We start from the raw sequence: 15,321 nt of genomic DNA on the forward strand, positions 1-15,321 counted from the left end.
TAGTTCCATTCAGGCAGATTTTAGTTTGACTCGCATCGCTGTATAAAACGAGCACAAGTTAATTAACTGCCAGGAAGACACCTTTCTAGTCGTGAGTTCATCTTTTATGTTTGTCATGTAATGCAGGTACTTTGTGTGGGTGTAAACAATGGAAGCTGTGCAAGACTCAATGTCCAGATGGTTGTCGCAGGGGATATATGGGTCAACTATGCAAATACAGTAGGTGTTCGTTTTCTTCTTGTCCAAACCTATTTCGAGAATAATTATACATAAACACAATTCCATCTAATTACAGGATGTAGTTATCGGGATGTGGATGTGGTAAGACCATGTTTCGTGTTTTGTTTTCTTATTATCATGCATAACTTTGCTCTGTCATTAATTTGAAGAACGCGACTTTTACATATAAGATAATCTAAATGGTCCATTGAAAATGTTCCTTGTTCATTTCATTTAACGCATGATCATGAAATGGGACCATTTTGTTTGTATTCAACAATTGCGTCGTTGCATGACATTACTTCAGTGATGGTGAAAAGATTAGGTAAACAGGAACTAATGAGGTCTGCCGTCTATTTATAATCACTTGGCGCGCTGTTACAGCATCAGACCAGAAGTACAAATTGCACATACGACGTGAATTTAGTAACAGTGCCGTTCTGTGTCGAGCTGGCCCGCATCACGGGCGCGTAGATAACTGGCAAGTGCAAACAGATATATATGTGAACAACATTACATGTAACTATCAGATTTGAATAAAACAATGACTGAAAGCCGGACAGATCGATCACCGTTTGTGTTCACCGCCACAAGGCCACGAGTAGGTACGATGTTTTCATGGGCTATCAAACATGCCACTCTTTCACTGTCAGTCTTCACGAGATGAATGAAAGAATGACTATGAAATGAAATAAATAATAATTTTTTTAACCTATGCACGAGGTCGAGCATGTGATCTAGGTTTATCTCATAGTGTACAATTGCTCCACAATTCTACACTTCCTCCAAGCGTGTATTACAATACAGTTTTAATATATCCAATGAGTCATTTTTAAATTAGTAGTGATATAGTTATTAATCATGAATATCAATATGTAGTCAGATTTGTTCATTTCTTGTTAAATTGTTATATAGTGGGCTACCATGTGTATGGTATTACAACCTATATTGACAGGTTAATGAAAGTTAATGTAATGATGTGTCAATTATTATAAATTTGCAATCAAATTTATAATGTTTCGTAGTTCATAAAGTAAATTACCTTTAAAATGAACTTTGTATATTTTGTATGTGTTAATGTGTTACAGTTCCAATAAGCATCCTAGCTATCAGTTTCTTAGTTATCTCTAAAGGAGTGATCTGAAAGGTGAAACAATCCTCTCTATAAGTACATGAACAGTCACCTAATGGCAGGGAACATGGAGATGGCACTAGCTAAGGGTTGGTTGGTTTGTTGTTTAACGCCGCACTCAGCAATATTCCAGTCATATGACGGCGGTCTGTAAATAATCGAGTCTGGACCAGACAATCAAGTGATAAATATCATGAGCATCGATCCACGCAATTGGGATCGATGACATACATCAACCAAGTCAGCGAGCCTGACCACCCGATAACGGAAATCAATTCAAAAGTATTATGGACAGAAACACATTCTGAAAAAAAATGTTTCAGTAATTGTTCCATTTCATCTTGGTAACAATCCATTTAGGGACTTCACCCAGACAGGTTGCAGAATGGGCCCGATTCTATCAATCTGCTAGTCACGCCACGCCCTAAGCATGGAAAGCTTGTGTTTTGGAATTTGTCCATACAAACCTATTTGATTCATGAAAATAATCAGCAACACTTTGTATTACAACTTTGCCTAGAGTCGTATGCTAAGGGCGGTGGCTAAACAACCAATCTGGCATGTTCAACCTCCGGGTTCTATTTGTCTTCAGGTAACTGACATGGGCCTCACTTTCATTCTGGTTGTCAGAAATAGATACAGGGTCTGTTTTCCCGGAATATAACGCCCTTGTAGCCCTGCTTTTTGCAGTCGATTTCAACTATAACATCGCTCCTTGTTAACCCTCGAATCTCCTTTCTTTCAACATGTGTAACCCAAAACACATCGGTTCTCGCTATAAAAAACCCAAAAGAAGTCATGTTGGAACAAATGCTGTTTCTTCATCTGATGGTGAGAGAACTCGACAAAATCCAGATTCATGTCCTGCCTGACTGTCGACTTTTCCATCACAAGGGATAACTATTTCAAGGTTTCATGCATACAGATTTTTTTTACGATGAGTTCTCATTGTATTAATTTTATTTCATTTTTTTTAATTGATACTTTTTTTTATAAAATGTGTATAGTAGAAAGTAAGTGATCTTTTAATTGGGTCGAATAAACAAAATAACTTAGATTGTTAGTGACTGTATCTTCAAAGGGTGTAAATATAACGTAAAATATTGTCCCCCTGAGAGGGTACACATCATTCAAGGTCAAATCGTTGTATGATTAATTGTTTGGCTTTCTAATAATCGCCAGTAGCCAGAGGGGTGGCGTAAATCCTACAAGGATTCCATGCAGGTAGCAAAAGTATGGCCTAACTTTGATTGTGCTGGTGACCTATAGCCCATCTTTATCATGTATTGTTATATACAGTGATATCTCTTTATCGTTATATGGTCGTTTTAAATAAAGTCTGTGATGGTCTTGTTATTGTAGTGTCCTTTGTTGGCATGTTTTATATTAATGTCTAAATTGTTGTACTCACGATACGGCTGAAATACTGCCGATGTGACAATAAATCTTAACTCACTAATTCACTAATAATGTTTTCAGGGTCCTAAAACACTTCCACAAAGGACATGTTTTGAATCACGAAACCTTTTTTAAGATTTATTTGGTAATTAGGTTGATATACAATCAATTAGTAGGCTGAAAATTATTTTTGTTTCTCTTTTTGAACTGTTAATGTTTGACCCAACAACTGTAAAACCTTATCAAAAGATAGTGAGTGACTCTTAACTTTCAACAGTATTTCAGTTATATCATGCCCTCTCAGCTTGGTTTGAGAGGAAAGCCCGAAGTAATGTTATCGTCTGAGTATTGAGTATTGAGGACGATAATGTGTATTTTTTCATTAGGAGCACCTTTAGATTACAGTACCACAACTTGGCGATCTCTGCCGTAGTTCACGTGTCTCAAGACTAGCAACCAGTTTTAGTGTGAATCCGTCGGACGCGAACTGACCTGAGTGAACACAGCTCTTGGCGTCAGGTGTCGAATTCGTGGGTAGGCATGAATGACATGGCTTTTAATAATTCTTCGGGTGATTTATGTGACAAAAATGTGTGGTAGGGAACACTGTAAGGATAACTGGATAATTGTAAGGAACGAGGTAGCCATAAGCATGGTTGGTTACGACACAAGTGTGAGTTCGCTTTTGAATCAGTAAATGAATAAAGTTTGCGGGTGAAAGCGACTTGTGTGAATGTTCCAGAACAGTTTCCAGGAACCAAAATATTCGACACTAAACCCTATCTTCCTTTTTTCTCGACGTTTTTGTGTGAAGAATTTTGGGAGCCGCTAAAGAATCTATCATAACCACAAAACAGCTACCTAACCCTAATGATCGTAAAGCTAGGGTTGGTAGATCGTTAAGGGGATCCAAGGGATAAGAATTGAGTTCGTGTAATCTAATGGCCACTAAACGGGTATTCCTAACCCGAATGATCGTAAAGGGGTGATTGATCGAAAAGAGGATCCAAGGGCTAAGAATAGAGTTCGGGCCCGAGGTACCCTCCCCAAACATCGGCGACATTTGGATGTGTTGTATTTCAATACAATAGGCCTGATAAACTACATTCCTGTGCATGATAATAAAAATTGATAATCGAAAAAAGAATATATTAATTCCCATTTACAATCATTTTAGCCATTTGAATTACGAAAAAACGAAATAAAACACATCTTGAAAATAAACGTGCTGTCCAAAACTAGCGCTTTCTTTCAAATGCGCCGTCGCAGGCTATATTTAGTAAACAAATATTCAAAATATATCTGGGCGTATTCAATGACACTGCGTGTAGAGAGGATAGATCACTAGGAGGAGTTTATGCACACTGGATGACCCCTGACTTCACAAGGCATTGTTTCACCGGTGTGAGCGGCAACAAAATACTACAAATCTACTCTTAAAAAAAAAGAAACTTGACACTGACTTTTAAAATGTAATATAATTCGATTGTTTCAAAATAGGACACAGAAACCATAATTGAAACACTGTTTTAAGATCAATGTACACAATGTTCAAAACATTAATCGTGTTACCTAGACAGACACACGTACACGATACAGTTAATGTCACAGGGGTACAGAAAATGTCAGAATCAGTTGTGCCCACCACGTGCATTAATCACCGCTTGACACCGACGACCCATAGATGCAATCAAGTTGTCCATTACACGCTTTTGGATGTGCTGCCATTCATGCTGAAGTGCATCAAGAAGCGCATCAAGAAGCGCCGGAAGTGTTTGGGGCGGTGGATTCCTTCTGCGAAAGCATCGATCCAACTCGTCCTACAGATGCTCAATCGGGGACAAATCTGGTGACCGGGCTGGCCAAGGTAATGTCTGCATGTTGTTGTGCTGTAAGAAGTCTTGACAAACACGTGCAATTTGCGGTCGAGCGTTGTCCTGTTGGAACTGTCCACCATGAATGTTGACGTGAGAAAGAACGTAAGGCTGTAGGATCAAGTCTCTGTAACGCACACCTGTCAATGCACCTGCCACATGCACGAGAGGCGTCCTAACACCGTGATGAATTCCGGCCCATACCATGACACTCCCGCCGCCAAATGGGACAACCTGCTGCATACAGTTGGGGGCGTAACGTTCACCCCGACGTCTGTAGACACGTGCGCGCCCATCAGCACGTGTGAGTAGGAAACGGGACTCGTCAGTAAACAGTACATTTCTCCACCTTGCACGTGTCCATCTAACCCTCTGTTGGCACCAAAGCAGACGATCCGCCAGATAACGTTGGGTCAATACAGGACGTCGAACAGGTCTCTGTGCAAAAAGTCCAGCCTCCCTCAGTCTGTTGCGTACCGTTTGATCTGATATTCTGCGTACCCCAGGGATTGTAGACGTGGCTGTGGTAGTGCGGTCTCGGAGGTGTCGCAGCCGGGTGTATCGATCTTGTGCTTGGGTTGTCATCCTTGGTCTTCCTGACCTTGGTATATCGTCAACTCTGTTGGTGTTGTTGTATTGGGTCCACAGTGCGGAGATTGTCTTTCTGGATACGCCAAAGTGCCTGGCCACTTTTTGCTGAGTTGCTCCAGCCTGTAATCTCCCAATGGCGTTGTTCCGTTGAGGTGCATTCAATCTTGGCATTCTGTCACCGCCTCTACTGCCGTTATAAGGACTGTATGAACAGCCGTTGATGTGGATTTTTATACCCATTAAGCCGGGGGCGCTGCACAGGATCCTGTGCTGCACGTTTTTTTACAGGCGGTTGTGTTTGCATGAAGCTGTAAAATTGATCCCCAAACGCTACGTGTATGTGCTTTGCATGTGTTTTCGCGAATTATAGACACATCATCTTTCTGTTTGACTTATTTGGTTCACATTTAATGTAATTATTTTAGATATTTGGCAAAAGGTGGTTTAACATCTATGTCAAGTTTCTTTTTTGGAAGAGTATATTTTCACGTGTTTGAAATGTTTGTGGTACTGTGTACGTGGTACGGTGGTACTGGTAGGCCAACCGAAATATCCGAGGATCGTGCTTTAGCCTTCCATCTGGTAGGTTCCTATTTTTTTCTATAATATACATGTATGTAACTGCATACCATACCGTAGAGTGAGACACAGTTCGGACTGTTTGCCGTCGAATAAGCTCGAACACACGCTCCGATCATGTTTCATACATGTCGCCATGTCACTTGTACACACCATCTTTCAGATAAATTCGTCGGCGGACACCATTATAAGATATTTGAATTAAGCATTTTCAAATGTGTTGGTGCTGTGAGGAATTCAATGGTCGAAAAATTCGCCTGCTTCCAACGAGAGAAGTCGAAGGTTTCAAGACCAGCGGATGCTACCAATGCTAGTATATCACCGGTGTAATTGTACTGCCTTTGAATATTTTACTGCCACTCTATTGTGTACTTTGCAATGATTTGTATTGTTTTTGTAAACTAGTTAATTGTATAAATCCAGTCAATGTCCAGTCAATTTCTTTGTTGTTTGTTGGTTTCATATTGAATTCTGTATTGTATAGATTTCTGGGTTAGCTTATTGTTTCAATAGCGTCATGTCCTTCATAACAAAATCACGACGTATTAAGATGCAATTTCTTAGCATGTTATGAATTAATTGTGACCAAATGTGTATATATAATTTTCAGAAAGGTAAGTTGTTTAAGGAACAAACAGAACTCACCGCAACACAACATTTCTGGCAATTGGTCCTGACTCAGATGCAGTGCTTTCGATTCACAAAATATCAAGTTATTGTGATATGGCATGCGTTACTAATTTTCAGAATACCCGCTATTTGCTAAAGTACAGTTAAAGAAAGGGAACAAACAACTAACCGGAACTGAGGACAAGAGTGAACCTGGCCTACTGCTGTTCACCTTTGAACCAAACAACGTCACTGATATTACACTGCCCCTATATGGAAAAGTGTGTGAAGTAGAGCTATCATATGGTAAGTGACATTACTCTGTGTAGTGTTATGTAACTGTTTCCTTTACCGTGTGTCAAAGGATGTGAATTAACAGTGGATCATACATTCTTCTGCCAATATGGCTCATTGCATTTCGAACATTAAGATTACCTATTACACAGATGTTACAAGGAAAACAAGTATGAATACTCATGAATACTTGGTATATGGCGCTTTTTTATTGTGTATTGGTTTCCAGGTGTATTGTTTGATAAGTAATAACACGTCTTTCGTCCAACATGGAAGAAGTCTCTTCTTAAATAAACATTTGCACAAAAGTATGTTTGCTGGTAGGGTTTTATGTAGACTGCACAACTTGAGCTCTAATGTAACGATCGATGTAATGAGCGATCAGAAGACGATTATGTCAATTTGCGAAATAGTTTATGTGTGACTCAAGTTGTTCTGCGGGCAGATACTGGGACTGTGTTTAATTATGCATTGAATCATGTCAACCTGTTGTTCAAAGGATAATCTAATGAGTACATGTATTCTGAAATGCATTTGATGAAATATGAAAGTAAACTGTGAAAAGCTATTTTTAACTGGCAGTTTTAGGTGAATCTCAAGCTTAGACTGTGGTCACGTGTCCGCTTAAACTGTACTATGAGCTTTACATATATGTTAAATGTAAGTACATGTGGTTTATGCAATGTGAAGATGTACTCTTGATACATGTACTTAAAGAAGATCAGTCTGATCCAGTGGAGACGTTTTCAGTCTTCCGCATCTATTACTACACCTATTAAAACTAGAGAGAAAACGGGTATTGATTTACATAGTTCTCTTATATCCCCGTCAAAATAACGATAGACCAACCACAAATTGCAACAGACATGCTTTTAGTTGATTCATATTTAACAAGCCCTCCTTAACATCATATAAAAAATGTAGAAAAATCTAAGTGGGGGGAACACTTTCAAATTCAGTCACCTTTACTGAAATATAGATATTCATTTTTTTTTTAATTATACAATGTTAACTTTGTTACATATCAAATAAAAGCTACGAATACAGGCTTCATCATGCTTTACCTTTCCATATTCTATCTTGTTTTGTGTGATAGAAATCAGCAAAAATCTGTTTTCAGCTTTCAATAATAGTAATCTATCTTGTTCCAAACAGCAAGAAACGGTCATGTGCTGACCGATACACCCCACCAAGTTGTCAATATAGCAAACACGCATACATAGTTACAGGTATGCATATGTATTAACTACAGTTCACTATCTTCAAATGCCGGAGGCTGTTGGCAATTCAAACAAGACATGCCACGACATTCGCCACACAGTGAAGAACGCTGCAATCTTTGATGCCTACAGCTACATTTGTTTGAACCACACATGCTCGTCTTACAGTTGCATTTGATTATGGTGAATAGTTTTTTGGGAGCTGCTGGCATATCTGTCAGCTGTGGAATCATTCGTCCATCAATGACTCTCCAACCCCATTCTTCTGCTGCAACTTCACCCACTGCTTTCCATTGCTGCACCTGAGATGATACACCCGCATACTGTGAAATTTTGCAGCAGCTGACGTTGGGGGTAAGCTTTGCGGGGTGATGTAGGTCACACTTGATGTGACCTTCTCACGAAACCGACGGTATCTTATATAATTTAGGTCTTCTCCTGGTAAATTGTTGTAAAGGCACAAGGGAGCCTTTTCTCCAGATATTATTATCTGTTCTCTGGTTATGTCCTGCACTGGCTTGTCAAACACCTTAGCATGTTCTCTGAAGTCGGCATTAGAGAGAAGTGTTTTATTAGCTTGCTTCAGTAGAAGAGCTGGAGTCAAACAAAGATGTTGGATGCCTACACAGTACTTCATAAGTTCCTTCAAGTTGTCTGATGTATCACCAGCTGCTGTAACTAGTCTCTGGAACAAGAGTACAGGTCAACAGATTCTGCAATTTCCTCATCTTCAACAGATGGTCTGCAATTTAATATACAGCTTGATTGGATTTCTTGAATGAAAAGTCAGATACGGTTTTTTTGCCAGACATTGAATTAAAGATCATCTATCCAACACTTTTTTGCCTTATCTGCGATAGCTGAGTTATTAGCTGTGATGCCATTGGCATTATGTCTGTCTTCGTGGAATGGGTCTCGATCAGCAAGGTAGTCTAGCAGTTATTGTCACATCTGATGGATTTCTGTGAATCCTCGCCCTGGTAATATCTGTATGCTGTTCACAAATCATCAGCTGCAACTTCTGTTCTTGGAATAGGTTGTTGGTGTTTGGTTCCTGGTGTTATGGTTAGTATGATGCCCATTCCGTGGAGTGTGTTACGGCCGTCCAGTGTCCTGACATAATGATCGACATTGTCAGCAACAAATTGTGCAAATCTGCCAGATGTTATGTTAGGTCTAAACCGTGGTTCACAGCAGAAGAGTAATCAAACTTCTTTACCTCGAAGTAAGAGCTACAAAATCCAAGACTTGAAAGGGTGTCAATCAAGTATTTAGAGGCAAAGTGATGATGTAGCTGTATTCCTTACCCGATTTGCAGGGGTGGGGTGCTCAGTTTCAAGTTGATGCCCTTTCCAACAAAGAGCGTTTGTAATAGAAGTTTCAATGACGAGGGAAGATATTCTTCATTGCTCAAAATGTTAGAAAGTTCGTCTGGTGTGGGATATGTGTTGGTTTGGATATTCATAGATTCAATGTAATTCTTTATAAGTTTAGATAGTGTTTGTAACAGTCTCATCTTTTCCTTTTCAGGTTCTTGACTTCTTGGCTTCTGACAATGTTCTTGTAATATCTTTGATGCTGTTGTTCTGAGTGTGGCAACATTTGGTTTCCCATTTATTGCAGTCATGCAAACTATTTCCGTCATGAAAACCGGAATGAAAAAATGTCCGTTATGTCTACAAAATATTCTAGTAGTTGTTGTTTCATACATGTAGTACATAGGCATCAGTATCACCTTGACACTCTTGCATCTTCATTATGAGATCTTGAACTGAGACCTGTTCACCATCAACTTGTTCTAGCTTTTCAGCTGTCTTCAAGAAAGCTTCCCTCTTTTTCAAATCATGTCTTCCTAACTTTTTTCGGTGTATTATCTTCATTGGAAAATTGACGGGGGATATCTCTGTTTGTCCTAAAGTTTACACTTTAAGTTTGATGATATATAGCATCGACAGCATCGAGGTCTTGTGCAAACTCTAATCTCGAAAATACTTTCTCACTCCAACTATCCTTTCTTGTCAAGCATGTGCTTCTAATCTTGTCTTCAAATTCTTTAGTTCTAACAGGAAACACATCTACAATCTTCCTTTTACTGGAATAGTTTGCAGATCTTCCGCAAAACAAACAGTTCAGTTATGTTAACATTGACATGATGTCCCCAGTTCTCACAACTTTATAACTTCTCATGGAACATCAGATAAATAAAGTAACTAGAAAATGTAATTTGTAAAGTACTTTATACAATTTCAAATGCAAAAGATTACTATGAAACAATTAAATATACCTTTCGGTTCCAGGTTAATCACTCAAGTGGAACTTGTTGTTAGGTACATAGTATTTAGCTCAAAAGGGTTGGCAGGAAACATTTACAAACAGACTCTTTATCTTGATATATATCATGATTTAGTCAATTTTATACAGCATTTCATTTGTTTATAATATCCATTATGGTTCATTTCATCTTGTAAACTACTTTGTGGTATATACCTGCTGGACATGAAAGTCTGTCTTCTTGGTAAACATGGCTGCCAAAGTGCTGCTTGTCGGGAAACATATTTGTAAACATTTATTGATGACCTTACCTTGACATATATGTTTTAAAAAGGAAATGTTTTAAAATGAAGGTTTCCAAACAAATAAACAAGTGTTTATATTATTAGATAAATATAGTTCAAACTAACAAAAATTATATAGATAAATAAATATTGATATACGTGTTTTTCCCCCCATTTCTTTTTTTTCAAAGGCCGATTATATTACATTTATGCAAAATAGATACAAAATATAGATATACAAGGACTGCTTGAGACACCAGCTTTCATTTGATATGTAACATGATATGGTTAAACAAAAAATGAAACATTAAATGTTTTGTTTTTTATGTATTATATATTGATTTACTACCCCTTAAAGATCATTACCAAATTAAACAATTTTCCCAACTTAGATTTTCCTAGATTTTTGCTATGCTGTAAGGGGATGCCTTCTGTTCATAAAACAGGAGAAATCATTTCTGTTGCCATTTGTTTTAGGTTTGGTAGGATTTGAGACTATATCGACCGGACTATAATTAAAACGGTTGATATTCACGTCCTGATCATGGACTCAGATTTTTCTCCATGTATTATGATATATTTTGACTCTTGTGGATATAATGGTTGTATAGATACACAACATCAATGAGTTTAGTATGACCAAAATGAAGGAAAGGGGCAACCCGTGATGAGAGATGTTCTAAAATTTGGAACTAAGTTAATACTCCTAAATAATGCAATGTCATTATTAGATTCGCATGGGCTACATTATGGAAAGAATACTCCCTGTAATCTTAGCATTAGTACGTTTACCTAAATAACCATTAATGCCTTTCTACTTTAACACAAACAACTGCACGTAAATACATTTTGAAATAGTTTATTTTGTAAAACGAAAGCACAACCTGTTCTTCCTACCTACTGCACCTATTTATGAAGATTCGCAGTCCACACTATTGACAAAATAGCAATATGAATTTTATCAAAATCAACGCCCTTATAACCAACCTCAAAGACTCCAAAAAGCTTTTCAAGAAGGACTTGTGCGTGTTTATTCTTACACACGTACACCTTCCGTTAACGTTCCGTTCTTATGTTCAAAGGACAGGTTATATGTATAAGGGAACTAGGGAGTATTTGTTGTTTAAAGTGGTTATGTGTGCTGCACGTCACATGAGAAACATACACAATGGAAGAAGGACAGACTGATTTTGACAGCAAACTCTCTACATTGTTGTCACATGACCGGTGCTGTGTGCATCGTTTCATTAATAACATATTCGAAACCCACAATATTTATTGTTCCTGTAACAGAATGAACTATTCCTGAACCTAAAGCAGTTTTAAAAGTATGTGTCCAAGAAACAATAACGTGAGTGAATATTGTTTTACGCCCCTTTAAAGCAAAATTCCAACAATATCACGGCGGGGGACACCAGAAATGGCCTTCAAACATTGTGGGGAATCGAACCCGGGGCTCATGCGTGACGAGCGAACGCGTTAACCACTAGCTACCCCACCGCCCCTGAAACGATAACACGTGTTACAACTATTTATAGACGATAAAGTTTACCAAATTACGTTATGATCATATAATGACAAGTGACTTTCGGGAGTGATGTGGATACAATATTCAATATTTGAGTGAGTGTTTTACGCAGATTTGAACACTGTCAGTATTCAGTTATGTCACAGAGTTTAAGTTCGACCTGGAAGGAAAGCCCTGAGGGATGCAGGCCTTACATGTTTACCGATTAGGTTGACCCCATGAGCACGGTAATGGTGCTGACAAACGTCTTGCGTGACTGACTGGGCCTCCGACTTCATAAAGACAGACATTCAGGGGAACGTTTCCACCCATAAGGATATGTGTAAAGTTGATGTGATCTGTTGAATGTTGTACGTAGACATGAGACATTGGAATTCCATATCAAACAATGGTCTATGTTTCAAGCAATAGTTTTTTAAGCAATAATTTTATATTCAAAATTTGGATCCCTGTAGGGACGCCTGGGAAGACTACGTCCAAGGAACATCATGCTTGTGACAGGATAACTGAGTGTTGATTGGTCTAAATGTGATCTGGGTGCCGTTGTACAAAGCGATCTTAGCGCATACCATACCTTAACATCGACTTACGACAGTCGTAGTGATAAGATTGTTTTGTACAACGGGACCCTGGTTTATTAAGTGTCACCTGTCCCGGCGGCTATCAGTCCTATGAACCATTGGTTTACCTTTCCTACACTCTTATTGCGAACCACAGCATTAACTCGCACTCTCGTTGACAATATGCATCGCCTTATCCCTGGGCTTAAATTTAATAAAACACATACATATTCATATTTCTTTATCTTTATTGCAATTTCATGATTCCCTTCAGTTATGTCTGTCAGCTATCTGTCACAGTTACGTATGGCTTAATCTAGTCTATATTAAGGCATAATTCCCACACTGCATTGTCTTGTTAGGAAATAATATACAAATTAGTTAATTTTTTTTCGGGGATTAACGTACGCATTTTTTTCATTTCCTCGTGTATGTTATTCCAAGCAAAACCTCAACGTTGTAGATTTCTAAGCTACACTCTCCAAAAAAAGAAACGCACAGGTAGATTTTTAGTAAATATATTGTACCTAATGAAGTCTGTATATTTAACTTAATATCATAGATACAAATACTTAAAATATGGAGCTCGATAGTCACATGGTGTCGTTATACAAAGGCATTGAAAACTGTTCATTGTCATGTCACATGAGGCCACAAAATACAAGGTCGCACTGAACTCAGTTTTCTCGTGTGACCGCCTCCGGCTGCAATCACGGCTCTACATCATCTTGGCACTGACTGGTTAAATGTACGCATTCTGTCCTGCGGAATTCTGCGCCATTCTGGTTGTAACGCGTTGGCCAGTTGTTGAAGTGTCTTCGGCTTGTTCTGACATTGAAAAATGTTGACAAGTGAATGACAAATTATTGGCTTATGCTTGCCTTTTTATAGGCACTACCACGAGTTACGAATGCCATAACTTGCACCTGCATTTTTCTAAACTGTTTTCCTCCGTGACATTTTTGAACAAGTGCGACAATAATGCCTTTTAAGACATTGCAGATCGACAATGGCTGCGTTTTGACGCACCGTTCGTCGAATATCAGGCCACCAACATTTTCCTATAACATATATCCAATTTTTATACAGTAAACTACGTTTATAACGAACATGCTTATAACGAACTGGCCGATATAACGAGCCTATGTTTTAGTCCGGACCATTTGGTGAATAAATGTTGTGTATATGCTTATAACGAACTACGGTTATTACGAACTAAAATTAGTGGTCCCTTCGAGTTCGTTATAACCGTAGTTTACTGTGCCGGATTTTTTGTGTTGTCAGGTTCAATGAACTACATTCTACCTGTGCGTTTCTTTTTTTTGAAATTGCGTGGTCATTATTTAAACATTTTGATATGGAAAGACCTACCATAAGAAACACAGAACTTTTGGCATTGTGACAAAGGACGTAATGAGTGTTGGCTTTTAAAAATGCATGTTCTGTTTGGAAATATCTGGAGGACAATTTACAACTGGTATACATTTTGTGAGATAGATATCGGCTCAAGGTGTAGTCAATGCTGCCTGGCGATTTGAAATCATAGGTCCACTTTGCACTGAATGATACTTACATACTGTTATGGTAGCGATGGTTCTCTGTCGTTTGTTTGTTACGGGGAGGTGCGTCGTTTCACGATTTATTCCGGTAACTGAGTTGGGAATAACTATTTGTTCAACCACAGATATCATGGTGCTGGGAAATTAATATTATATTTGGGGGAAGTTCGAGGATGTTGTACATTATCAAACGATACAGCAAGCTAATCACACAACGCTGATGATGTTTCGCAACACTCTCATTTATCAACGACAGCCCACTTGTAATTCATTCGGAGTCAACATTACACATATGAGTTAATTTCCAGAATGCAGTGTCGGCTATTACGAAGATGGACAAGACTGTACACAGTGTGGAGCTGGATGTAATGGAGGGTGTGATGGCCCGAACGGTCACTGCACATGTAAAACTGGCTGGACGGGAACTCGATGCAAAAGTAAGTACTGTCTTTTAACTATTGTTTGCTTATTGTTTGTGTGTTATTTTTTCCTCTACTATTTTCTGTACTCGTTATGTTGTCGAAAAACAAAAGTGACACATCAATTATATTATTACAATCTTTATTGTAATTTCTTGCTTTATCGACTGCAACTTAATTAATAGAGGATAGGTGTTGTATTTATAAGGTACATATTTGACGTCATTTTCACAACATTCATAGTGTCTATTTTGTGAAAGAATGTTAGCTACAACAAGATTAAATAAGAGCGATGAGGTGTCAAAGTTGGTATGACACTCTTTATATTATATTATTGGATACGACGTGTCACGAGCAGCTCCCGACCACGTATATGTCTACCCGTTTTCCAATTCTGTCTTTGGGGACAATCCTTGGGTATTCCATCGCTATTACCCCTGACCTTAAAGTTAGGGACATCCCTTTGTTTGGGTTTGGGTTTAATGTATATTAATCCTTCCTGCCCATTTAACAAGTAATCACAAAAGCATTAAACGGATTATCATCACATTTGTATGATGTTAATGCAGTAATTTGTCCTCAAGTGAAGTACTTCTACTGATTGTCATATAATGTCTGTACAGTGGAGACAGTAACAAGTACAAACCACCAAACACATAAATCTTCGTGGGATTGCAGTCTCTGTAACAATTAGATCTTACTACGATTATATGTCATGTAACGTATGTTACATGAGACCACACACCCTACATCATAGGAACATCGGCTGGCCATACGGAAACTG

General features: G+C 38.4%; 1 protein-coding gene across 1 annotated transcript in view; it reads left to right on the top strand.

Annotated features, from left to right (window-relative positions):
- LOC139479181 (protein draper-like) overlaps positions 1–15,321 on the top strand; it is a 44,218-nt gene that overhangs the window by 11,623 nt on the left and 17,274 nt on the right. Inside the window, exons 4-6 of the mRNA XM_071261986.1 lie at positions 127–219; positions 6,541–6,708; positions 14,427–14,555. Of these exons, the coding sequence (XP_071118087.1) occupies positions 127–219; positions 6,541–6,708; positions 14,427–14,555 (390 nt within the window). The remainder of the gene's footprint in view (positions 1–126; positions 220–6,540; positions 6,709–14,426; positions 14,556–15,321) is intronic.

This window comes from Haliotis cracherodii, unplaced genomic scaffold (assembly GCF_022045235.1).
Source record: "Haliotis cracherodii isolate W230 unplaced genomic scaffold, xgHalCrac1.p SCAF_4, whole genome shotgun sequence".
In the NCBI taxonomy this organism is placed as follows: domain Eukaryota; kingdom Metazoa; phylum Mollusca; class Gastropoda; order Lepetellida; family Haliotidae; genus Haliotis; species Haliotis cracherodii.